The following is a 23844-nucleotide window of genomic DNA, read 5'->3' on the forward strand; positions in this document are numbered from 1 at the left end:
GAATCTTTAATAGGTCCAGGTTTATTTTTTGCTATTTATGATATCTTAGTCTTTCAGGCCATATTACCATCCAGGGAGAAATTTTATTCAAAGGACACATTACAAAAGTGATGAAGTTCTGAGTCATATGTACAATTCCTTACCCTCCTTGCTTTACCTCACTGCTGTTTTATTTTTATGTACATATGGTTGAAAATGGCATGAGCTTCATAGTTTCCACTTTCCTTTGGCTATGATAGGAACCACAAAATCCTTGCAAAACTTGTATTTGATGTTAGTTCTTGCCTTTCAAAAATAATTATGAATCATGAAAAAGGGGAGGAGAGAGAAGCATTTATTACTTTGCACTAGAATAGTGAACAAAAAGTGTCCTTCTGGTAACCTATCCTAAACACATTTTAAAAGTTATGGGTTCAATCCCTGGTCAGAGCACATACAAGAATCAACCAATGAATGCATGAGTAAGTGGATTAAGAAATCTGTTTCTCTCTCTCTCTCTCAAAAATCAATCAATAAAATATAAATAAAATAGATCCTTATCGTGTTTGTCTCTGATCAGTTCCCCACCAACTTCTTCCTTACAAAACCACTTCAGTGATTATACTAAATTGAGAATCTAATAAAATGGCTCCTATGCTTAAAAACACTCCAGTGGCATCAGTGGTAATGTCCTGAGAACAAAGTCCAAACTTCTGACATGTACTCTCTACACATCTTTTTCTGCTCTTGCTGGTGTTCATTTTTCTAATATTATCCCTGATGTTCTTCCACTCTCAATAACACTCCAGCCATGAAGAACTATTGTCAATTTTCCAACATGGCAGGCATTTTCTTACCTACTGGCCTTGGCCTGAACTATTTGGTTTGCTTGAAATGCACTTTCTCACAATCCTTCAGTTGGTAAATGCCCATTCATGCTTAAGACACAGATAATCACCTCGGGTAATCTTATCACACATTGCTGCATTATTTATGTTTTTCTTCTATGTTTTCTCAATGTGCTTAACTTTAATGTAGCATTTCTCAAGCTCCATTGGAATTACTAGCTGATTTTCTCATCTCCTCCCAGTTCTTAAAGACTGGGATAATATTTCATGTGCCATCTCCCCCAGTCTCTGTCTCAGTACTCAGTACTGGTAATTCTGTTGTTATTTTCATCATCCAAAAACAGCTAGCAATTGTCAAACATTTATGATGTAGCAGAAAGTACCCTAAGCACTTTATATACAATATTTCATTTAATTCTTGTAACAACTATATTATTATCCTCAGAAAGCTTACAAACTTACCAATATTCACACAGCTGGTAAGTATCAAAGGTAGAACCCAACCCAAGATTTGTGAGTCCAGAGTCCCTGTTCCTAACCACTATTAACATCTCCATCACAAAGTTGGTAATTTTAAATATTTGTTGAGTATATGAATGATTGATTGGCCTATTAAATCCAAGAAAGGTGAATGAAACATCAATGTTTTATAACAAAATTATTACTCAATATAGTTGAACATTTTCTTATAAACCAAAGAGAGGGTCCTTTAAATAGATTTTGTTTATAATAGAAAAGAAAATACTATTTCTTAGAAGATGTAGTAAAAAAAAAAATAGGTGTGTTAAATTCAGGTGAAGTTCAAAACCCACTGATAGAATTCTTTTCCATATAAAAACCATATTTTTCAAACTAGAAACAGGCATCTCAAACTGCATATACTATATATTAGCTTTCAATCAGCAATGTAAACAATGTAATATAAGCATTACATGGACTCTACATTAAGATAAACCAAACCACTTTTGCCATGACAGATGTAATCACTCAAATTCCATTGGGAAAGAGGTAAGGCATTATTTGGTCTAGATCTCAGTACTTTAGTTAGTAAATAACTCGGGCTTTGTATATTCATTTCCTCATAACACCTATTTCCAACATTTAAACATTACAAAGTGTTTCAAGTGTTCTGGGCTTAGGATTCAATAGTAAAACATGACATTTGTTAATCTTCCTTCATCAGGCAGTTTTTATTTGACAGTTATGGGAATAATTTACTTTAAGTACTCTTTCCTACAAAACTCCTAAATAATAAGAGGAATATTTCATTGTAACCCTTCCTTATACTTAAGCCTCAGCATTTTTTTTTAAAAATCACAGATCTAAACGTAAGACAGAAACTACTTAAAAAGTTATACTTGGAAAAATTCAACAACTAGACTTTAGCCAAGTTGATAATTTAAAAAAAAATTATGTAAGGGTTAAAATCTGAAAAACGAATTGAGCATATGCAACATATGGCTTTGGAAAAATAGTTATTTTAATGTTGATTATAAGCAAAAAAACAAAGTTGTCTGAATTGAACTGCAACTTAGTATTTTTTAAAAATTAGATTCAATTGTTTAAATTAAAAGTGCATTTTCAAGTAACTATTTTCTATATTTAAATTGACATGCTTTATGTATTATATTTATTTCTTATGCATTCATGGGAAAATTACTCTTTGAAGTGTCAGTGTAGGTTATTTAAAAAACATAGGTAGTATAGTCATATGAATCAACTTGAAAAGATTCTGTGAAAAGTTCTCTTCCACATTTGTCCTCCTGCCATGCAATTCTTCTCCCCAGAGGACTCCAGTGTTACCATGTATGTATGTATGTATGTTTGTACGTCTACTTCCTGACAAATTTTATGCACACATAACCACATATAAATACAAATACTAAAAGATCACGATCCATGCCCCTGGCTCCTCATTAACCACGTAACTCTGGACAAGACACTTAACCTTTTAGATGGAGGGCACATCTATAAGGTGGAAAAGGATAAATAGGGTTTTCCCCATTCTAAAATAGCTCAAATGATGAAAGCTGAGAACAACAGTTATTTTCATCTCCAAGTTTAAGCATCTTCCTTTAACCTGTAATAGGGAATAGAGTTTTTATTCCATGGCACAAAGTTACAGGGACTCACATGCTATCTGTTTGCCTCTTCTGCTTGATGCCTATTACCTGAAAAAGTAAAAACCCTGCCGAGATGACCATTCATGGACTCAAAACTGTTTGTTGCCTCCCTCATTGATGTCTTGAGGGACTGTAGGCTCAGGGTGGCCAGATTGTTTAATAATTCAAGAAAAAACATTAATCCAGGTTCTTAAAGTCTCCTGATTTAAACATGTTGGTAACTATCAAATTTTAAATGAAAAACAAATAGCTCTGTGCAGGTCAAGCAAAGTACAACTAGGAGTTGAATTCAGCTTATGAACCCTGAGTTTTCAGTATAGACCCTGCTCACTGGCAGGCACTGAAGTAAAACAAAGTCTGTTATCCTCCCATCTTGATACAAAAGGGAGACTATTACTGGTATATTAGACCTATCCTTATAACTTCTTTTGCCTGTATTCTTACAAAATAAATTTCATTCATAGTTCTTGCTCTCAAAGACATTTTCCTGTGGTTAACTCCTACTCTTTGTCACATTTGCTATTCCAGAATACCTTTGACATTCATAATGTTCCTATAATATTTTATAACATAACTAGAGGCCCGGTGCACAAAAATTTGTGCACTCGAGGGGGTCCCTCAGCCGGGCCTATGCCCTCTTGCAGTCTGGGACCCCTCGGAGGATGTCCACCTGCTGGCTTAGGCCCGCTCCCTGGGGGATCAGGCCCAAGCTGGCAGTCAGACATCCCTCTGGCAGACCGGCAGCCCTTGGGGGATGTACACTTACCAGCAGGGAGCAGACCTAAGCTGCAATCAGACATCCTTAATGCTGCTGAGGAGGCGAGAGAGGCTCCTGCCACCACTGCTGTACTGGCAGCCATTAGCCTAGCTTGTAGCTGAGCAGAGCTCCCCCTGTGGGAGCACACTGACCACCAGGGGACAGCTCCTGCATTGAGCATCTGCCCCCTGGTGGTCAGTGTGTGTCATAGTGACCAGTCATTCCCAGTCGTTCTGTTAGGGTCAATTTGCATATTACCCTTTTATCATATGGGATAGAGGCCTGGTGCATGGGTGGGGGCCAGCTGGTTTGCCCTAACGGGTGTCCTGGATCAGGGTGGGGTCCCACTGGGGTGCCTAGCCAGCCTAGGTGAGGGGCTGATGGCTGTTTGCAGCTGGTCACACCCCCTTCAGGGTGAGGGTCCCCATGGGGTGCCTGGCCAGCCTGGGTGAGGGGCTGATGGCTGTTTGCAGGCTGGTAAAAAAAAAAGAAAAAAAGGAGAGACTGGGAGCTTCCATCACTGGAGGGGCTTGGCCAGCCTGAAAACGGCCCTTAGCCCCTCACCCAGACTGGCCAGGCACCCCAATGGGGACCCTCACCCCATGGAGGTTTGGCCAGCCTGGGTGAGGGGATGATAGCTGTTTTCAGGCTGGCCACACCCCCTTTCAGGCTGCTTGCTCCAGCTCCGTGGCCACAGTCGGCTGAAAGCAGGTATCTGGGGTTTATTTACCTTCTATAATTGAAACTTTATTGCTTTGAGTGGAGCTCAGAGCCGCCTCGGCAGCTTGGCTTCCTCCATCATTGAGGAAATGAAGCCTCCTGCTTGCTCCAGCTCCGTGGCTGCCGGCCGCCATCTTGGTTGGGTTAATTTGCATATAGTCATTCTGATTGGCTGGTGGACATGGCTTAAGGCGTAGCGAAGGTATGGTCAATTTGCATGTTTGTCTGTTATTACTGTAGACTAGTGGTCTGATGCACAAAGATTCATGCAAGAATAGGCTTTCCTTCCCCTGGCTGCCAGCACCACCTTTGCTCCAGCTCAGAGCCGCCTTCTGCCTTAGTGTGCTGCCCAGAGGCCTGGAGCAGCCGGAGTGGGGCAGAATACCTGTGTCATTGCCATGGCGACGACACAAGCATCCTGACCCAGCCGCCATCTTTGTTGCAGCAATTTGAATATTCCCTCCTTATTGGCTGTGGGCGCCACCACCTTTGTCACAAAAGTGATGGTCAAATTGCATATTCCATCTTTATTAAATAGGATAATTAATATGATTATATAATCTGTATTCCATTATACAATATATAACAATGTTTTACATATATATTTTATCAGAAGTGGGAATAAACAAAGGGTGGGTTAAACTGGGTTTAAGGTTGTTCGTATGGAAAACAATACAATAATTAATAAATAACAACAGAAGAATAAATTCTGTGTTTCACGTACTCAGAACTGTAAATCTACTTCTGCCTCACCCTTTAAAATCCCTTGTGACTTGTATGAAATCCAAAGAGAACAGTTGAGTATTTCAAAGTCTAATTTTTCTCCAAAGGCCCACATTCCAATGACCCAACTCCATCCAAAGGATACCTGAATTCACTCACCTGTACCCTCTCTCTTGAGAAAATCTCATCAACACATATTTATATTATTACTCTCCTAAGGTCAAATACATGCTTAAAATGATGCTGGCCAGAACTAAGTACAAGTACACTAAATAATGGATGAAACTGCCCAGAAGGCTGCAGGAAGAGAGTAAAAATAATCTCAAACTCCTAAGTAAAACTAAGTATATCATACAGTTTTTTTGAAAACAGGTATTTTCCAAGATATGCTATTTTGCTATAGCTTTAGCTAGATTGCTTTCTATTTGCTCCCTTATAATACTAGTATACAATCTACAATTTTAGGGGCATTATTACTGGAGTTAATATGAATAAAGTATCTCCTCCTATTCACCTGATGATTTTCCTCTGAAATAATGAAATAAGCCTGAATGAATTCTACCACTGCAGGTTGAAATAAGCCCACCATTTTAGCTGTCATAGGGCTGAATTTAAAATAAGTGGAAATCTCATACAAAACTATTCATAGCCTTCCACAATCCCTAAGAGTATTTAGCACACTGAGAAAAATGTTTTTTTTTTGCATTGTGATTTGCACACAGCATCAATAACAAAAACAGAAGAGCAACCTTTAAAGTTTCTCTAAATGATCTGCCTAATGCATTTTGATTAAACACGTCCACATGTTTATTGTAAGCCACTAAATATGTCTTACACGGGGATTTCTTTTTTTTTTTTTTAAATATATTTTATTGATTTTTTACAGAGAGGAAGGGAGAGAGAGAGATAGAGTTAGAAACATCGATGAGAGAGAAACATCGACCAGCCGCCTCCTGCACATCTCCTACTGGGGATGTGCCCGCAACCCAGGTACATGCCCTTGACCGGAATCGAACCTGGGACCCTTCAGTCCGCAGGCCGACGCTCTATCCACTGAGCCAAACCGGTTTCGGCTACACTGAGATTTCTTTGTGTGAGTGACACCTCAGTGATTTATAATGAACACTTAGTGAGAGTAAAGGGAAAGAATGAGATGCCTCTGGTTACTTTTATGCTAGGCCCACCAACAATAATTTAATATTGCTGAGTATTGATAACATTCTCTGTGCAGAGCTATTACTGGCTTTTGGCACATAGATTCTCAGAGAGCCTTCATAAAGACTTGCTGTCATTTACTTCAAAGATACTGGCTTTAGGATTCCAATACCCAGTGCTCTCCTGATCACAAATTTGTTCCAGGCTCCACTCCAATGACTTGACTCCATTTCCACTGGCTGGGAATCCCTCTAAGCTCCATCCTTACCAGTAAGAAACCTTGTCTGGAAGATGGATTTATAGCAAGCAATTTTTTAAAAAAATCTACTTTGATAATTCATTTGTTTGGAGTGACTTTGTAGGTTGGAAAGAGCATGGCGGTGATTATATGGAGGTGCAGTCAAAATCTCACAAGAGCACAGTGAGGATCATAATTGTATTAGTCCCGTCTTTTATGACCTCATGTGTCATGTCCTAAAACATCTCATAGGTTCAACTCTTCATTTCTTAAAGATTTCTTGGAATCTCATTCTTATTAGAGAATTAATTATATGAATATAAATCAATAGCAACTATTTAATCTATGTGGTATTGTTTTATTTTTAAATCACATAATCAGTATGAAATCTTAAACACTGAAGTAACTTTAGAAATCTACTTCATTCCCTTGACCTTACAGATGGTGAAACTGAGAACTAAGTGACTTTCCTCACATTGTTAATTCATAACAGCATATGTCTGGAATCTGAATCCAATTTTTTCTCCATCTCGTTACAAGTAATTTTAATACTTGTATAAAGCTAGGCCAAGCCAGTGTCAGACATTGTCATAAACAAACAAAATTTAAGAGAGGTATTACCTTCTTGTGCTGTTAACGAGATTGAAACCCTTGGTAGAAATAGTATAAATGACAACATAAGCTGTGTGGAAAATTTTCTATTAGCTTTTAATCTGTAGCAGCCAATTCCCCTGGACCTACTATATAGGCATGCAGAGAGGATGACACCCATTAAACAGCAAACTTAGGAGTGGTAAGTGAGTATGTCAGGCAGCAACTTTCCAGCAGGTGCATGCTTTTCTCTGAGATTACATGTCCAAAAGGTGATTGGTGAGCTGGCAGTCTCCCTTGAGACCTAACAGGACACCTAATATTTGAGAGTCAGAGAGTAGATCTCCACTTCCTCCCTGGAAAGAAGGTTTCAACTGTCAATGGGTTCAATACCAAACAGCCAATTTTGCTCTTCCATCTGAACATTTGCCTAGGAAAAGCTGGCACATGCCATGTTTCACCTCAGAGAAAAGGAATGAACAAATTAGCTAGCTTTTCCTTTCTGTAACAATTTGATCACAGCAAAGTAACTTCCAGAATGTTGTTAAAGGTTACACATAGCTTTTGTTTGTTTGATTTACTCTAAAGAAAGCTTGGTGCACCAGTGACATGCAGAGCTTATGAAGGATAAATGCATGGTTTTTGAAAGATGGTTATTAAAAGTTGTTAAGTCTTGTTATTTTTTGTTAATAGTATGAAATCATTAGATAAAACATCACTTTTTAACATTTTTCACATTATGGCATGCCTGGAAACATAAGGTATTCTAAGTAACTGAATTTCTCAGCCTACTTAAAGTTATTCCATGAATATAATAAAATTGTACTATATTTTATGTACACTTACTAATGGTTATTTACTCATGCAGTTCACTAATTAATAAACCTCAATCTAGAAACCAGAGTGATTAATGGGCAAATGTCTACACATGTACAAAGAATGCACATAAAAATGCAAATTTAACTTACCTCTGTCACCTTTAAATACAGAGATACTTCCAAACACAAAATACCTCTCCACCATTATAAAAGTAAAAACTGTAATACTTTGGGGGGGGGGGGGAAGATAGCAGGTGCTTAAAAATTCATCTATAATAATAAAAGGGTAATATGCTACTTAGACCAGATGTCCTTCTGGGCGTCATTCCAGATGTTCTTCCAGATGAAGCAGGGGCTGGAGGCAAGAGCCCGGGTCCTGGGTGCCTGCTGGTGGCCAGAAGGAAGTAGCCCGGGTCCTGGTTGCCGGAGGGAAGCCAGTGCCAGCAGCCAGGGGAAGGAAGGCCTACTCTTGCACGAATTTTTGTGCATTGGGCCTCTAGTTTAATTATAAAAGAAGAGGTAGTTCTAAAAACTAAAATTCTGTTAATAGTGATTCTCTGGGGTGGGGGAGTTTGATAGCATTTCTTGAAGTTATGAATGAAAGTTTTAGTGATAAAAATGTATGCTTGAAATTGTCTCTATTTTTTAGCCAGCAGTAGAAACAAAAGCAGACTTCTAAGAAGCATATCATATATTCGAGGAAAGGAAAGGCCATGTGGTTGAAAGTGCCAAGTGATAATTTGGATACCTGGGTTTTTACTATAATTTTCAATTTGGCTTTAGGAAAATTATGTCATTTTCATGCTACAATTGCTAATGATGTTAATTGGACACATAAACATAAAAAGGTTTATAGCATCATATTAAACAATCATTAATAAAAGTTACCAAATACCTAGATTTAAAAAGAAAAACTATTGTAAATTTTTATTTAATATCTTAAACATATACATAGATAGAAAGAAAATAGGCCAGTGTATTACACAGTATGCACATTATTTTTCAGAAGACAGGTTCCATTAACCTTGACTATCTTTACTTGTCAAGCAGTTAATATGACAGAAGAAATAACAGATTCTCTTTTACCATTAACCTTCGGAAAGGAGACCATTTCCAGTATTTATAACCATTTGACACAATCTATTAAAGCAACGAAAAGACTCCCCCAAACAGAGATCTCCAATTTGCTCACTGTGAATAAAACAAATACATAATCCAAATTTGACCTCACTTTCAAAGGCATATAAGACAGTTTCCCTAGTTGTCTTGCCTATTTTTAATTTTTTTATGGTGGTAAATAAACCTTGGAAAATTCCATCGTAGATTTTACCACCTGAAACTGCAGCTGTTGGCTGCCACTATCAAAGCCTCACAACTCCAAACTCACGTGCAAACCTCATCAAGGGCAGACATTTCTAATTGATTCCAGAAGTATTTCTTTTGCTGAGATCAGGGGGCAAAGGAAGAATAATGAGCAGCTTTTTAGAGGGAATTGGGGGTTAGGGTGTTGAGGAAAGGGGGAGGGGAGCTTTTAAAATCTCAGGGCTTGGCCAGAAATGCATAGCAATTTTACGGTCAATTGGCGAGAGCATCTGGAACCAGGCATCCTGGCCTCGTAGTTGATGGTAGTGAAACCAGCTTACAGGCAACAGCAAGCCCATAATGAGTCCCTGTCATGTACTAGTGGAAACCACCTTGACGTTCTGCCAAATATCCCTGCACCTTTTTCTCAGGGTCAGGATTCCCCTTAGAGTCCTCCTCAAATATATGAAACACTGTCCCGTGGATCGTAACCCATTTGAGCTATTCGTAAAGGCAACTCAAAAAAGGAAAAGCTAAAAACTTAGATCTTGTATGTGTTTAATTCCTCGAGTGCTGACAAGGCTTTATATCACAAAGCCATGTTTGCTTTCATTCGGGGGATATATTTCAAACGCAGCAGGCCATCTTGTTAGTGCACGGAGAGTGTCGGATGCTCAGGCCATAAATCATAGCACAGCGCGTGGCACACGGGCTGGAGGAGGCTCTTTGTTATTTCAAATGCAGGACAGGTGATTAGAAAAAGGGGCAGGGCCTCTCTCTTTTGAATGCCAAGCAGAAAAACTAGGTGATGTGGAAATAATTTCTTAGGAGTAAATGATGTTTACCTTAAGCCCCTGCTCGTAATTCACCAGGCTGCCACTGGTCGATTACACCCACAACTAAGTCAGGGGAAAGGACAGCCATGAGAAATGGAGGGGATGTGAGTCAACAGGATGGAAGCTGGTTCAGTGGACAGAAATGGGCCATGCAGAAAACTAGACTGCTAACATTCCTGACTTTCTATTTTTACCCAAACAATATAATTAATAGAGATTGGATCCATTTTCCAACTCACTCAAAATTCAAAGTTTGCAATGGTGAACTAAATTCAACATGTTTGCTCTTCTGGTTAATCTACTCTTGGCAAGGAATCACTTCCTGCTTTCAAACAAGAAAAGTAAAGCAAGCAAAAAAAGACAAGACAAAGTAAACAAAACTAAAAAATGCATTTAAAATGCTTCTTTAAAAACTCAATTTTAATGTAAAATTCTGCTAAAAACACCTGTTTTGATAATGTTAGTATAAATTAATCAGAAATATATAGAATGTGTGTTCCTCATAATACACATAATATTAAAATGGGGGAAAAAGTGCTTGATGGTGGAAACCTTTTTGAACCTAAAGTATTTGGTAAAGTACTTGGTGGATGTCCACATGAGGACTTTTTAAAAAAGGGCCTAAGGGATAAGGTATGGATGGGCAAGAATAAAAACGTATTTATGTCTTTTAATTTTTAACCATCTTAATAAAAAACATGATATATAAAAAACTATCATGGATTAATATTTTCTAGGGTGCACATTCATAGTAGAAAAATCCCACAGGGCCAATAAATTATAGGAAATTTAATGCGATAATTTATAATGAGGAGACTATAGAACTAGTCTCCTCATTTTATAAAACAAAAAAAAAGCTGCAATATATTCTAATATTGCTTTAATTTGTTTACCAAGTATTTTGTTGCTCATAGAAGGTATTTACTTTTAGAAGAATCACAGGAAATGGACAGTAATTTTTAAAAGAGCGGCCTCAAATAAATAACCCAAATAGCTTGTTCTCACCTACTCCTTAGCCTGTATTATGTAATCATAATTCTGTAGAATTATAGGTAATTGACAAAATATGCAACAATTTTCATTTTCGCCCTAAAAAGAAAAATCTTAAATGGTAAAGTCTTTGCCAAGAACTTCTAGTAATTAACTTCTACTATCTGTTGAGAACCAAGTATGTGGCCCAATTTCTTTATAAACATCATGCAATGTAACTTGTCCAACAACTGTGAGATTAGCCATGTCCATCCCAAATTAGAGACCAGAAAACTGAGGCTTAACACTATTAACTAGCTCAAAGTGACACAATAAGTTTTGGTAAGTAGATGAACAGGTAAAAATTTCCCACAAGTACTAGTCACAAAATAGACAAAAACATTGTTGAATAAATGAATGAAATAAGCAGTAGATGTATAATCCTGCTATAGGCACCGAAAGCAAATGTCTTACCTCAAAAGCAAATGACAAGAAAGGGATGAGAGGCTTCAGATGGCCAAATCGACACAGCATTAGAAACACCAAGCAACGGGAAGCTTCCACAACAGCTGCCTTAGGTCTGAAATAGTGTCATTAACAGGCATTAGCTTTAGGTATGCTCCTCACATGTTTACATGCAATAGTTAATACAGTGATATACATTTCTTTTAATTTTAAAGAACTGTGCTGCACTTTCATATATTTGAGGAGCATGTGCCTCTGAAGCTGTTTGAAAACAGGCATTAAAGGAAGAAATAAAATGCATCTTTTTAAAAAACTGTTTATCGATTTGAGAGAGAGGAAGGGAGAGGGAGACAGAAACATTACTGAAGAGAGAGAATTCATGGATCGGCTGCCTCCTTAATGCCTCCTTCTGGGGATGAAGCCCACAACCCTGGACATGTGCCCTGACCCCAGAATGAAACCAGCAACGTCTTCGTACGTGGGACAATGCTCAACCGACTCAGCCACATTGGCTGGGCAATAAAATGCATCTTTTAAAGAAAATCTGTTCTTTACCAATGTATTGCTTAGTTTGAGCATTGATGAATCAGGGTGAAGCATACTCTAAATTATTGAATAAAATAGTAAACAACTAAATTTCTAAGGTTTAAAGTAAATGACACTTCCCTCACTCAATGCTTTTACCTGTATACTTCATTCATTAAAAAGTGACTTGGTAGGAGGACTGATATAGTTAAGTACTCTAAAATAAAGAAAAGTTGAGTTCTGAAATATTGGGAATGTGAAATTTGTGTAATTATACCCAATTTAACAGGTAACATTATAGATCTTTGTTAATTATTATGATGAATATTTTCTGTATATATGATATCTAAAATATATGAAATACATGTATTTATGTATTTGGAACAGTGTTGAATGTCACATGCAGATAAACATTTATTCACTGCCTCATATTGATGGTAATAAACAGATACTTTATCAGCTTAAAATAGTTTGATATGACATTTATCTAACACTTGTTGGAAATTTTAGTATTTTTGTAAAAGACACATAGTATTGTTATGAAGGTGAATTTTCTAACTAAAATATTAGAGAATCAATGTCATTAAAATGCAACTATATTTATTTTAGAATATAGAGGTATGTAAAAAAAAGGAAACCTAAAGTATATTTTTTAACTTAAGACTTTCTTCTATTGTCTATTATTTATGACCCAGTGTTTCTGTAAAATTGAATATAATAATAACATTTTAGTACAAAAAAGAGAACACATTTTTAAACTCAATAGAAACAGGATAATAGTTTATAATCTGTTTGCATTCAAGTAATGTGATTAAGTTTTTTTGTGAAAAAAATATTAAGAAAGCTTTTTCCTTGTAATGTCGTAACTCATTATGATCATTTTTAATGATATATGGGTAATTTTAAATTTAAAAAAACAAGATTCCTATTTTAAAACACATAGTTTTTGTTGTTTTTAATATATCTTACCTTTTAAACTTTTATATTGTGAAATGAAACATACATATAGAGAAGTAAAAAAAACAGAAATATGCAGCTGGGTGATTTTCAACAAATAAGCAACCATGTAACCACCACCCATTATCAGCACCCCAATGGTACCTCTTACCTCCTCAATATTTTCACCCTCCATCTCTCTCAGCAAGAATCAATCCCCCGACTTTTATGGTAATCATAGCCTTTCTAGCTCTTTTTTAAAAAAATGTTTTATCACTTTAGCATAAATTTCTAAAAACTAGCTTATAATTTTATATCTTTCCTACATTTCATAAATGGTATTATACTGTATGCACCTTTTTGTATCTGGCATCTTTTACTCAGTATTGTGTGTGAGACAGACCTATGATGCTGCAAATAGCAGGGGTTCACTCTTTCACTCCTGCATAGTATTCCTTTGTGTGGGTATACAAAATGCATGTAACCATTCACCTTGTGAAGAACATTTAGTGTTGACAATATATGTTTATTGTAAACAATGCTGTCTGCACATTCCTTTCCATGCGTTTAGGTGTATTTTTTAATACATAACTAGGATTGAATTACTGGATTACATATATACATACACACACACACACACACACACACACACACATATATATATATATACACACACACACACATACATACAAATATATGTTAAAATTATGTTAGAAAAATTCTTAGTTTTTCAAATTAAATATCACAAAATAAACCCCTCTCTTCAGTGTGTGAGCATTTTAACAGTTGGTATTAATTCTTTTAATTTTAGTCATTTGGGATCTTTGCTACTTATAAAATTTGCCAATAGCATCTCCTACTTGGTTTTATTTTTTACTGTCTTAATGATAATTAATTTTTGAAAAACTGACTTTCTTAATAGTATTATAATCTAGTTAATCAATTCTATCTAATGCATCATAATTAGGTCTTTTTGTGTACCATTTACTATTTTTACATACTCCAAAGTTATAGACGTACATTACTATGCTACCTGCTGGAATCTGTATTGGCTTTCCTCTCACTTTTCAACCCATAATCTCCTGACCCCAGAAGTAATTTTTATGGTGTGAAATATTTGTCAAGTTTATTTTTCTTATTCCTATGTGGAAATCCAATTTTTCCAAGACCATTTACTGAAAAGCCAGCCTTTTCCCACAGCTCTGCAGGGACACCTTTATCACAAATCAAGTCTACATATAAGCATAGATCTCTTTCTAGGTTTTCTGTTCTAATCATTGTGCTAATAAAACATGTCTAATTACTGTGGCTTTATAATAAATCTTGATAGGGAGTTATGCAACTCCTGTTTTTTTTAACCTCAACACTGTGTTGGCTATTATTGAACAATCTACATATATTTTAGAAAGACCTTGTCAAATTCTAGGAAGAAACCTTTCACAATTTTAATTCAGATTGTATTGAAATGTAACATATGGCCTAATATATGGTGACAGAAGATGGTTTTACTTTGGGTGTTTGACACATGGAGTAATATACAGATCTTGTATTATAGAGATGTATCTATGAATATAGTTATCTCTCCATTTATTTAGCTCTTTATTTATTTTTCATGATATTTCAATAGTTTAACCATGTTTATAAAGAGATTTCATACTCATTTTTTTAGGCTTGTATTTAATTGGTATTTGATATACTTGGTGCTGTTGCTTATACAGTCATGTATACAGTAATGATATTTCAGTCATCATGTAGGATGCTGGTCCTATAAAGCCGGGGACACTTAAGGGTAAATGGTTTGCACTTCTCCTCCCCAACCAGAGGGTAAATAGCTGAAATCACCCTACTCAGGGAGACAGATAGCAGAAATCCTCTTAGTGCAGCAGTTCTCAACCTGTGGGTCGCGACCCTTTGGGGGTTGAACGACCCTTTCAGAGGGGTCGCTTAAATACATCCTGCATATCAGATATTTACATTAAGATTCATAACAGTAGCAACATTACAGTTATGAAGTAGCAACGAAAATAATTTTATGGTTGGGTCACAACATGAGGAACTGTATTAAAGGGTCGCAGCATTAGGAAGGTTGAGAACCACTGTCTTGGTACCAATTGCCAACCACACCCAAGGACAGATGAAGTTAAGAGGATAAATCTCATTTTGATACATCATCATAAAGCTGATGAATATTTTATTGAGATCCTCCTCTAACAACTCTAATTGCCCAACCTTAAAAAACCCTAAAAAAAATGGAGGTCGAGAGTATCCTCTCCTTTCCAGGAGCAAGCCTGCGCCTCCCACCCCTTTCTTTCCCCACAGGCACGCATCTCCTGAATTCTAATGGACCCCATTAGGCTTGCAACCAGGGCAGCAATGGTCAGTGCAGTTCATCCAAGGCAACCCCCTGAACCTGCCCCTAAACTCCCCTTTTCTCTGACTTCTTATTGAGCCAAAGCAGACCAGCCTAGGCTTATTTCCCCAACCCTTTATTGTTTCATTGTCCCCAGTCTTAATAAACATCCTCTAAAATTTAAAAAAAAAAAAAATTTAAAGGAGACGAAAAATTCTTATTGCCTAGTGAGTCTTAGCCCATATAAGGTTGTAGTGCAATGCATTACTGTTTTGTGCTGGTCTTACTTTATCAAAAGTAAAGCTATAGGCTAGAAATGCCTGGAGGCACTCACCTGTCCCTGGTGAGCTTCCGAGGGACATCCCTCCTTTCTAAACCAGTGTTGCAACAGAATGGACCCTAGTGATTATTACTATATCGCAAAACACCCTTCAGCAATAACCATTGGGAACCTTTGACTTACATGCAGGTCCTGGAGTGTATAAGGCACACAAGGAGGTTTGAGGCAGAGAGAAAGAGATAGACACAGAGAAAGGGAGGGAAGGAGGAATGGAGGGAGAGAAAGGGAGAGGGAGAGGGAGAGGGAGAGGGAGAGGGAGAGGGAGAGGGAGAGGGAGAGGGAGAGGGAGAAGGGGAGGAGAAGGGGGAGGAGAAGGGGGAGGGGGAGGGGGAGGGGGAGGGGGAGGGAGAGAGAGAGAGAGGGACCTGGGGTTCTTCTGCTTTTATAGGGGTTCAAGGTGGGGCCTAGGGTTTCATGGGCTCACTCTTTTTAGGTGAATTTAAAGTGTGGGAAGAGAAAAAATAAGTAGTCCAATGGTCAGTTTTTCAAATCAACCAGGATCTCCGGAATAAAGGAGCCTCAGTAGGGAGAGGCCACATGGCTCTTTATCTGGTAGGATGTGGCTGACCGGCGATTATTCCAGAGAGCCTGCCTTGAAGTGGATCTCTTTAAAGTGGATGTTTCAGCAATCAAAGCTTATGTCAAGCACTTTTGATACAAAAAGGAAAGCCAACTGTCTTTTTGGTATGCTTACACTACCATTAATTACTCACATGTTTGATATGATGCTGGTGTAAACAAACCTACTATGCTGCCAGTCGTATAAAAGTATAGCACATCTAGTTACAGCAATAGAATAAACCATTCAGGTTTGCATAAGTACATTCTACAATGTTGGCACAAACACAAAATTGCATAATGACAAATTTCTCAGAATGTATCTTAGTATGAGCTCCTGAATAAAGCCTGAGGCAGTTTAGATTTTTAAGTGATTATATACAAGAAGAATAATTGGATATTATTGTAGACAGCTTTCTTATTTTGTCTAGTATCTGTATCCAGAGAGACAAAACCAATCTTCATAAAAAAAAATGAAGCTATACAATTGCTATTGGCTGATTGTCAATTCTATTAAGTGCATTCAAATGATAGAATGGTGATGTTTAGTATGTGATTCAGATTTTTTGGATTTGAGTAAGTATTTCAGGTAGACTTGAGACACATTTTTCCATTTTCCTGTTTTATGGCTCAGTATGTACTTGACTTCTAGTGTAGAAAAGTAGGATAGAGAGCCAAACAAAATGAATGGTAAAATAAACACCATTTTTAAAGTATTGAAGGAAAAAGGTTTAGAATTCTACACGTTGTTTACATATGGCTATGTGAAATGTGCCAGCTGCATCGTTCTCTACCAAATGTTTCTATGGAATGCATATTATAAACAGTTTCATTAACCGGAAGTTCATTTGGAATTGGATCTTGATGAAACTCCAGAGTCTTGTGCTATTCCAGAACCTGAAATTAATGATTATCTATTTGGAAAACAATAATATCACAACAAAGATAAGATTTCAAGAATGACAGGCTTTTTTTTGCAATTTTTCACCCAGTAAATTCTATAATTTCTGAATTCTGGACCATATGGCTTGGCTTTGTGTTCTGTTCAATATTTTACTGTCTTTTTGACTTTCTTAATTTATAAAATGTGCTTTATATTAATATTATCTGAGTATTGTTATAAGTATTAATAACCACTATATATGTTAATTACCTAAATGTTGGTATTAGTATTAATATTAATGATTGATAAATACTGAGCAATAACAAAAAAGTATTTTTTTATATACCTCATGCCAAAAAAGCAATTTAAAATTGTTCAAGTGAATGTATTTTATGGCCTGGGTAGTATTTAAAACAGGATTCCTTAAATAAAATATCCCGTGTGAGGGTTAAGGGTATAAACTTTAAATATATCCACATTCAGACATATATTAAGAACTATTCAAATGGCAAAGGAAAAATACTCAAATGTGTTCTATATTTTATTAAGTATTCAGAATTATAGTCTATGTTTTGCCAAATTAACCATTATATTCATAGATTTTCTTTAATAAATTGAAAATCCCAATTTTCATTTAAAAGCCTTAGATTTAAAATGCACGCTTGACATAAAATCAGATAAACTGCTACTCTGTTTCATTGAAAATATAAGGGTGAAATTGTAGTTTTGAAACAGAAGTTTTGGACTGGAACCCGGATTCTTTGTCTGCTGGAATCGAAGAATGAATCCATGGACAGAAAATGGCATAGCAAAGGTAGAAATTTATTGAAGAACAAGTACAGGCTCCCACGTGTGGAGAGGTTAAGAGTCCCACAGAATGGACTCCCACGTGGGGAGAAGGAAAGGGTCCCACTGAGTTCCTTTTCCCTATGGCTTATAAAGGCTACAGATCCTGGTACCTTGATATCCCCTCTGATTGGTCACTATTCCCTTAGACTGGTTACTATAGTAACTCCTGAGGCCCTTCTCCTTCATTGTTCTCCTATTCCTTCTGGGCTTTCTTCCTCCTCCTTTATTTTGTAAATATAGACCTTTCTTAGCTACTTCCAGCTCCCTTGTCTTATGGAAATGTAGCTGCATCTGGCTTCCTTGTGTTATGGAAATGTGCCTTCTCCCAGTCTGTAGCCCTGTGTTTATCCATGGACCCCAATTCTAAAAATTCCCTAAGGCTGCCTATATTCCCCTAAAGTTCCTGTTTCAGTTTCAACTTTATTTCTTCAATAACAAATGTTTTGTGAATAACAAAGTTTCACATGTATTTTTAAAAATACATTATAAAATTATATAAAAAGAAAGAATTTCACATCTTGCCTTTGATCCAGAAGAAATCCGATGGAGGTCAAGGTCAGGATAAAGAAGCAGACCCTCAGAAGGAGAGTGAGCTGAGTCAGTGCCTGTCATACAAACACACAGACCAACAGGTTTTTTAGGAGAGTTACCAAAAGGTGCATTAGAATTGAAAGCTGACATGAAAAACAGCCCCAATACACCATTTGTCACTGACATTTTTCAAAGAGGTTGACATTTTCAAAAAGAAGACATTTGGTTTCCCTAATGTCATTTATCTCCTTGGATGCTTGAAGAATGAATTAGACAATTTCATAATGATACTTTACTTAGTGTTTTTTTTTCTAAAAATTCTCCTTTAAAGTTTGACTTTTATAATTCTTTGAAGTACCAATGCCCTCGTGTATAGAGAAGTCACTTAGATTTTTGTGAATAAATACCACATTCCAATAACTATTTTTAATAAGGCCAATTCTTTGTGGTTTTAAACATAAAGCTGTCTTGAATACAAAAATATGTAAAGGAGAATGTCTTTATGAGCGCAAACACATATATGAAGACAATTTCACACACAGAAATCTATACATTTGAAATCTATATGTTTATATAATGTCAAAAGTATTATATTTGGAATTATAGTAATAACAATTTTGCCATAATTATAAATAAGTTATGCATTCTTTAACATTTTTACTTTCTTATTTATTCTTAATTTTTATTTATTGATGTTAGAGAGGAAGGGGAGAGAGAGAGAGAGAGAGAGAGAGAGAGAGAGAGAAAGAGAGAAACATAGATTTGTTGTTCCACTTACTTATGCATTCTTGTATGTGCCTTGACTGGGGATCAAACCCACAACCTGGTTTGATTTATTAGGATGATACTCTAACCCACCGAGCTGATCTATCCAGACAGGGCTATGAATTTGTTTACATGTCAAAAATAATAACAGTGTTTATGGAAGACCTACTATTTTATAGCTTCTATGCCAGGGGTGGGCATCCCCTGGCACGCGTGCCAAACATGGCACGCCAGTAACTTTTGCTGGCACGCAAAACCCTCTCTTGTAATCTTCCACTTACAATTTTTTTCTTAATATCGACTTTTTTATTTTTCAGATAAATTCGGTGTAGGTGCATCTTAGATAAATAAATAATTTTACATAACAAGTTATCTTAAAGACCATAGACATGGATTGACGAGAGAGGGGAAGAGCAATTTCTATCCTCTGCCTTAACTCTCCCTGCCTTCCTAGATCCGGGCAGTGTTTTGGTTTCATCCATATACGATTGTGAATCTTTGTTCTCAGTGATGAATTTTGTTAAGTCTTGTAATAGGAGTAGCCTGATGGATGAAAGTAGTAGCTCGTGCATATCTCTGAAGGTCACGAAATATAAACCTGATGTAAAATCTCTGTCATCAGTGATGCAGTAGCAAAAGTCCCACTGATAATATCAAACGGAGTCATAAAGTTTTCTGTCGGACTATCAGTGTACATGTATACATTAAAAAATAATTGTATTTTTCATCATCATATACTGTGTTTTTGTCATTCAAATGAATTTTATTATTTCTTCAAGGTTCTTCACATACATACACCTTAAGAGATATCAAGTAGGCTTAACATGTTCTCAAAAAATTAGGGTTGGCATGCAGAAGAATTTTGAGTCAGAGATTTTGCTGGTTTGGGCACGCACTCACAAAAAGGTTGCCCACCCCTGTTCTATGCTATGTGTTTCATATACTGTAATTCTTTTTATAGTTTCAACAACCTTTTCATTATATCTGCTTCATATCTGAAAAAAAAAATAACAAACTGGGACACAAAAAATTTAGTAACTTTTCCATAATCACCCAGAAATAAATGCTGCCATAAAATTCAAACTAGCCCCTTCTGACACCTCCTGGATCAAAGTGTGACAATGGTAGAATACATATGAGCAAGAAACTTAAAGGGAGCAGAGGCAGAGATCTAGATTGTAGTTATGTAGCTAATGCTTATGGTCAGATAAAGATTGAAAGCGGATCAGTAAAAGCAAGGAGTTGGATACACAGCCCCTAGATAATTTCCTATTGACTGGTGGTTGTTTACATTTCACCTTTATGAGAACACCAGAATGTAATATAACAGGTTGGCTAAAATAGTGATCAACCATTACACAAACACTTTCTCTTTTTACTGAAACAACTACAGGTAATTTCAACTCACTACTACCTAATATACATACCTATAACCTCTGTTCAAATTCGTAAACAATAAGCAAATGCCACCAGTTATAATCACTGTTCACATCCAACATCCCAGTTCCACACCATGGTATAAATCAGCCCTATTCCCTTATGGCCAAAGTTTGTTTTTGTTTGTTTTTTTAATATGTCTATTTTTTAATTGATTTTAGAGAGAGAGGAAAGGGGAGAGAGAGAGAGAAATATTTACTGGATGCTGGAATCGAACCAGCAACCTCTAGGTGCATGGGACAACACCCAACCAAGTGAGCCACACCACCCGGGGCTATTGTATCATAACTTTTAAAGTTGCTACCTGATACTGACCATATTTGGGGACAGTACTAATTGGATAAAGATATATTTAATTTCATAATTGATATAATATTTGATGTACATGACATTTTAATGTGCACATTCCTACTTTATTATATTTCAATATAGTAGAAAAATTAGTTTTCATTGGAACTCACAATGATCACTTTTCTAAGTTCCTGGAGTATATGAGTATATGCTTATTAATAAGATAACTTTTGCTAATATTCTTTCTTTACTACACATTTATTACATTCATTTTGTGGCTTTAAGTTATAATTGATGCTCATTTTGGCTTACATTTCATTTTTTTCACGTTATTTCAGTTACCACCTAAAAACTTTAGGAAATTAAACTAAATCCCAATGGCCTGCACTGGAAGAAAACGATATACAGAGGATATTGACTTGAGTGGTTTCACACAGAACCTTAGCTTAATTGAATTTGTACAAATGATACTCTCTCTTATAAGAGTACAACTAAACACATTAATTACTTTTTCAAAGGGTCTTGTTAAAACAAGTCAACATGAAAACATTAGTTGCAAAATATCAGTGCCCATAATGTTTTATAGAATCAAGGGAATTTAGAACTACAATAATCTGTTCCAAATTTACACAGGATATTCTCAGATGCCTCGTTAACTTGAAATATATCATCAAATAATCTGTATAAAAACATATTCACATCCTTGCTCATATGTCTCAGTTGGTTGGGAGTCATCCCATTCACCAAAAGGTTGCCAGTTTGATTCCCTGTCGGGGCACATGCCCAGGTTGTGGGCTCAAGCCCCAGTAGGGGTGTGTAGGAGGCAGTGATCAATGTTTTGCTCTCATATCGATGTTTCTCTCCTTCCCCTCTAAAAATCAATAAATAATCTTAAAAAAACATATCTGTAATGATAGCTACACATTTTAAGACTCTTAAATATTCAAACAGTTTTGAGTGTGTCTGTTATTTAAAGGATAGCATTGCCTTTATAATTTTACTTTGGAAATATATTTTGATTTCAAATGCGTATTCATGATATCACCCCATGAAGTGGACCCTGGCAGCTAAGGAATTGATTTTTCAAGCATTACCATACCAAAATCAACATAAAAGTCTGTGGGTCATATCACTAAACCAAACATTATACATTTAAATGTATGCATTGCATGTTTCAGAAAGAAAGGACTGAGCCTTCTACACTCTTGTGGTGGCCATCAAATTGCTTCTTTGACTCCCAAAGTTATTTATACAAAACTCGCACACATAAGACAAGCGAGTATTTATCTACTCTGGTATATGCATAAACAGAAAAGGCTGTGGGACCGCAGCAGGATCCCCAATTACAAGTCAGCCACAACTTTTCTCTGTGATTATTGGCTACAGCGAATCTGGAAAAAAATATTGCTGTTGGATTTTAACATCTTTGTATGCTTTTAAACATCCCTGAGACTAGAAAGGCACTATAGAATTTTGCAAATAAGCAATCTTTTTTCCTAGTTGCACAGCATGTTTTTAGCAAAGAAAAACACGTGTGGGAAACAAGAAAATGTACCTTTCAAAAGTTATTTGTGTCAGGAATGAAGCTGTCTCCAACTCTAATTTCAGTTTGAAAAGGATTTCGACACTTGATATTTCTCTTTGTCAATATATTGACATGAGTTTCTTATAGAGTTTTTACTGCAGTTGAAAAATCCTGTGAATACCAGGCTATATGTTACATATTTTAATATAAATAGTGTCTGGCCACATTTTTATGCGGGAAGCACTCACACTTGCTTAGACATTCAAATCTCTTGGTTAACTTAATATTAAGGGTCTCTTTCAAAATCTAAATGGGTAAGTTCCCATTTTTGTTTCTATAAATTACTACAATTTATTCTGTGATTTTATTTAGTATTACTAAAATAATTCAGTAATGCAAACTGCACTCAACACTGGTCAGGATACCAAGTGTTAGATACAGGGGTGGGCAAAGTAAGTTAATAATAATAACAAATAATACCATAACTAAAATAATAAATAATAATACAAGAACAAACTATGTGTCAAGTACTCACAATTATAGACCTACTTTTCCCTATCCTATATTTAGATACAATGATTTTGCTTTTCTTCTGGTTTCATTCAACTACCTAAACTCTACATCGCATATATATTTTAGTCATAAATTAGATGAACAAATTAAGATAACAAAGTAATCAGTGATGGGTTAACTACATAATACTTGAAGAGATGATTGTGAGGCCTTAGGTTAAGCCATCAATAATTCTCAACATTAGAGTAGTTCGATATCTACAGGTGCATTGCTGAGAGTGATATAGTTCATGTTACTTCTAAGAAAGCTTTGTTCCTGAAATACATTCTTGGGTTCAAATTTTGTCTCTTGTGAAGCTAAAGGCAAACGAATGTGCTACAATGTGGAATTGGTTTCATTAGTTGTAGCGCATATGTGTATGAGGGTGCCAGCAGTAAGCCAGTATATTTCCCACCATGATAGTCTCATGACATTTCTGATATCCTGCAGGAAGGTTTATATATATGCATTTTTATAAGTGTTTAAAGAATATTTTTTGAAAACAAGTTCAAATCACATATTTTTGTGTGAGAATGATTTATGGAGATCTAATATTTATTTTTGCCAACTCCAATCTATTTCCCTTTTTCTATTTATTATCATCTCAATTTTTCTTCCAAACCATCCCATCCCTCCTCTCAGTCAATGAGGATCCTATGGAGCTTACCCTGTCTTCCCATTCATAGACTGAATGGCCAGTGACCCACACTTAACCTCATTGCTTGGTTCAGTGATACCCAGGTGAACCAAGCCTTCACATCAGACGGCACTGTAAAAC

The 23844-nt window shown here is 36.2% G+C and overlaps 1 protein-coding gene across 1 annotated transcript in view; it reads right to left on the reverse strand.

The window, feature by feature from the left end:
• AGMO (alkylglycerol monooxygenase) overlaps window positions 1–23844 on the reverse strand; it is a 273361-nt gene that overhangs the window by 109524 nt on the left and 139993 nt on the right. The window contains exons 11-12 of the mRNA XM_070425136.1: window positions 18488–18570; window positions 11534–11639 (exon numbers count right to left, since the gene is read on the reverse strand). Coding sequence (XP_070281237.1) covers window positions 11534–11639; window positions 18488–18570 — 189 coding nt within the window. The remainder of the gene's footprint in view (window positions 1–11533; window positions 11640–18487; window positions 18571–23844) is intronic.

Source organism: Myotis yumanensis, unplaced genomic scaffold (assembly GCF_028538775.1).
Source record: "Myotis yumanensis isolate MYYU_CA2020_CCGP unplaced genomic scaffold, mMyoYum1.0.hap1 SCAF_9, whole genome shotgun sequence".
Taxonomy (NCBI): Eukaryota; Metazoa; Chordata; class Mammalia; order Chiroptera; family Vespertilionidae; genus Myotis; species Myotis yumanensis.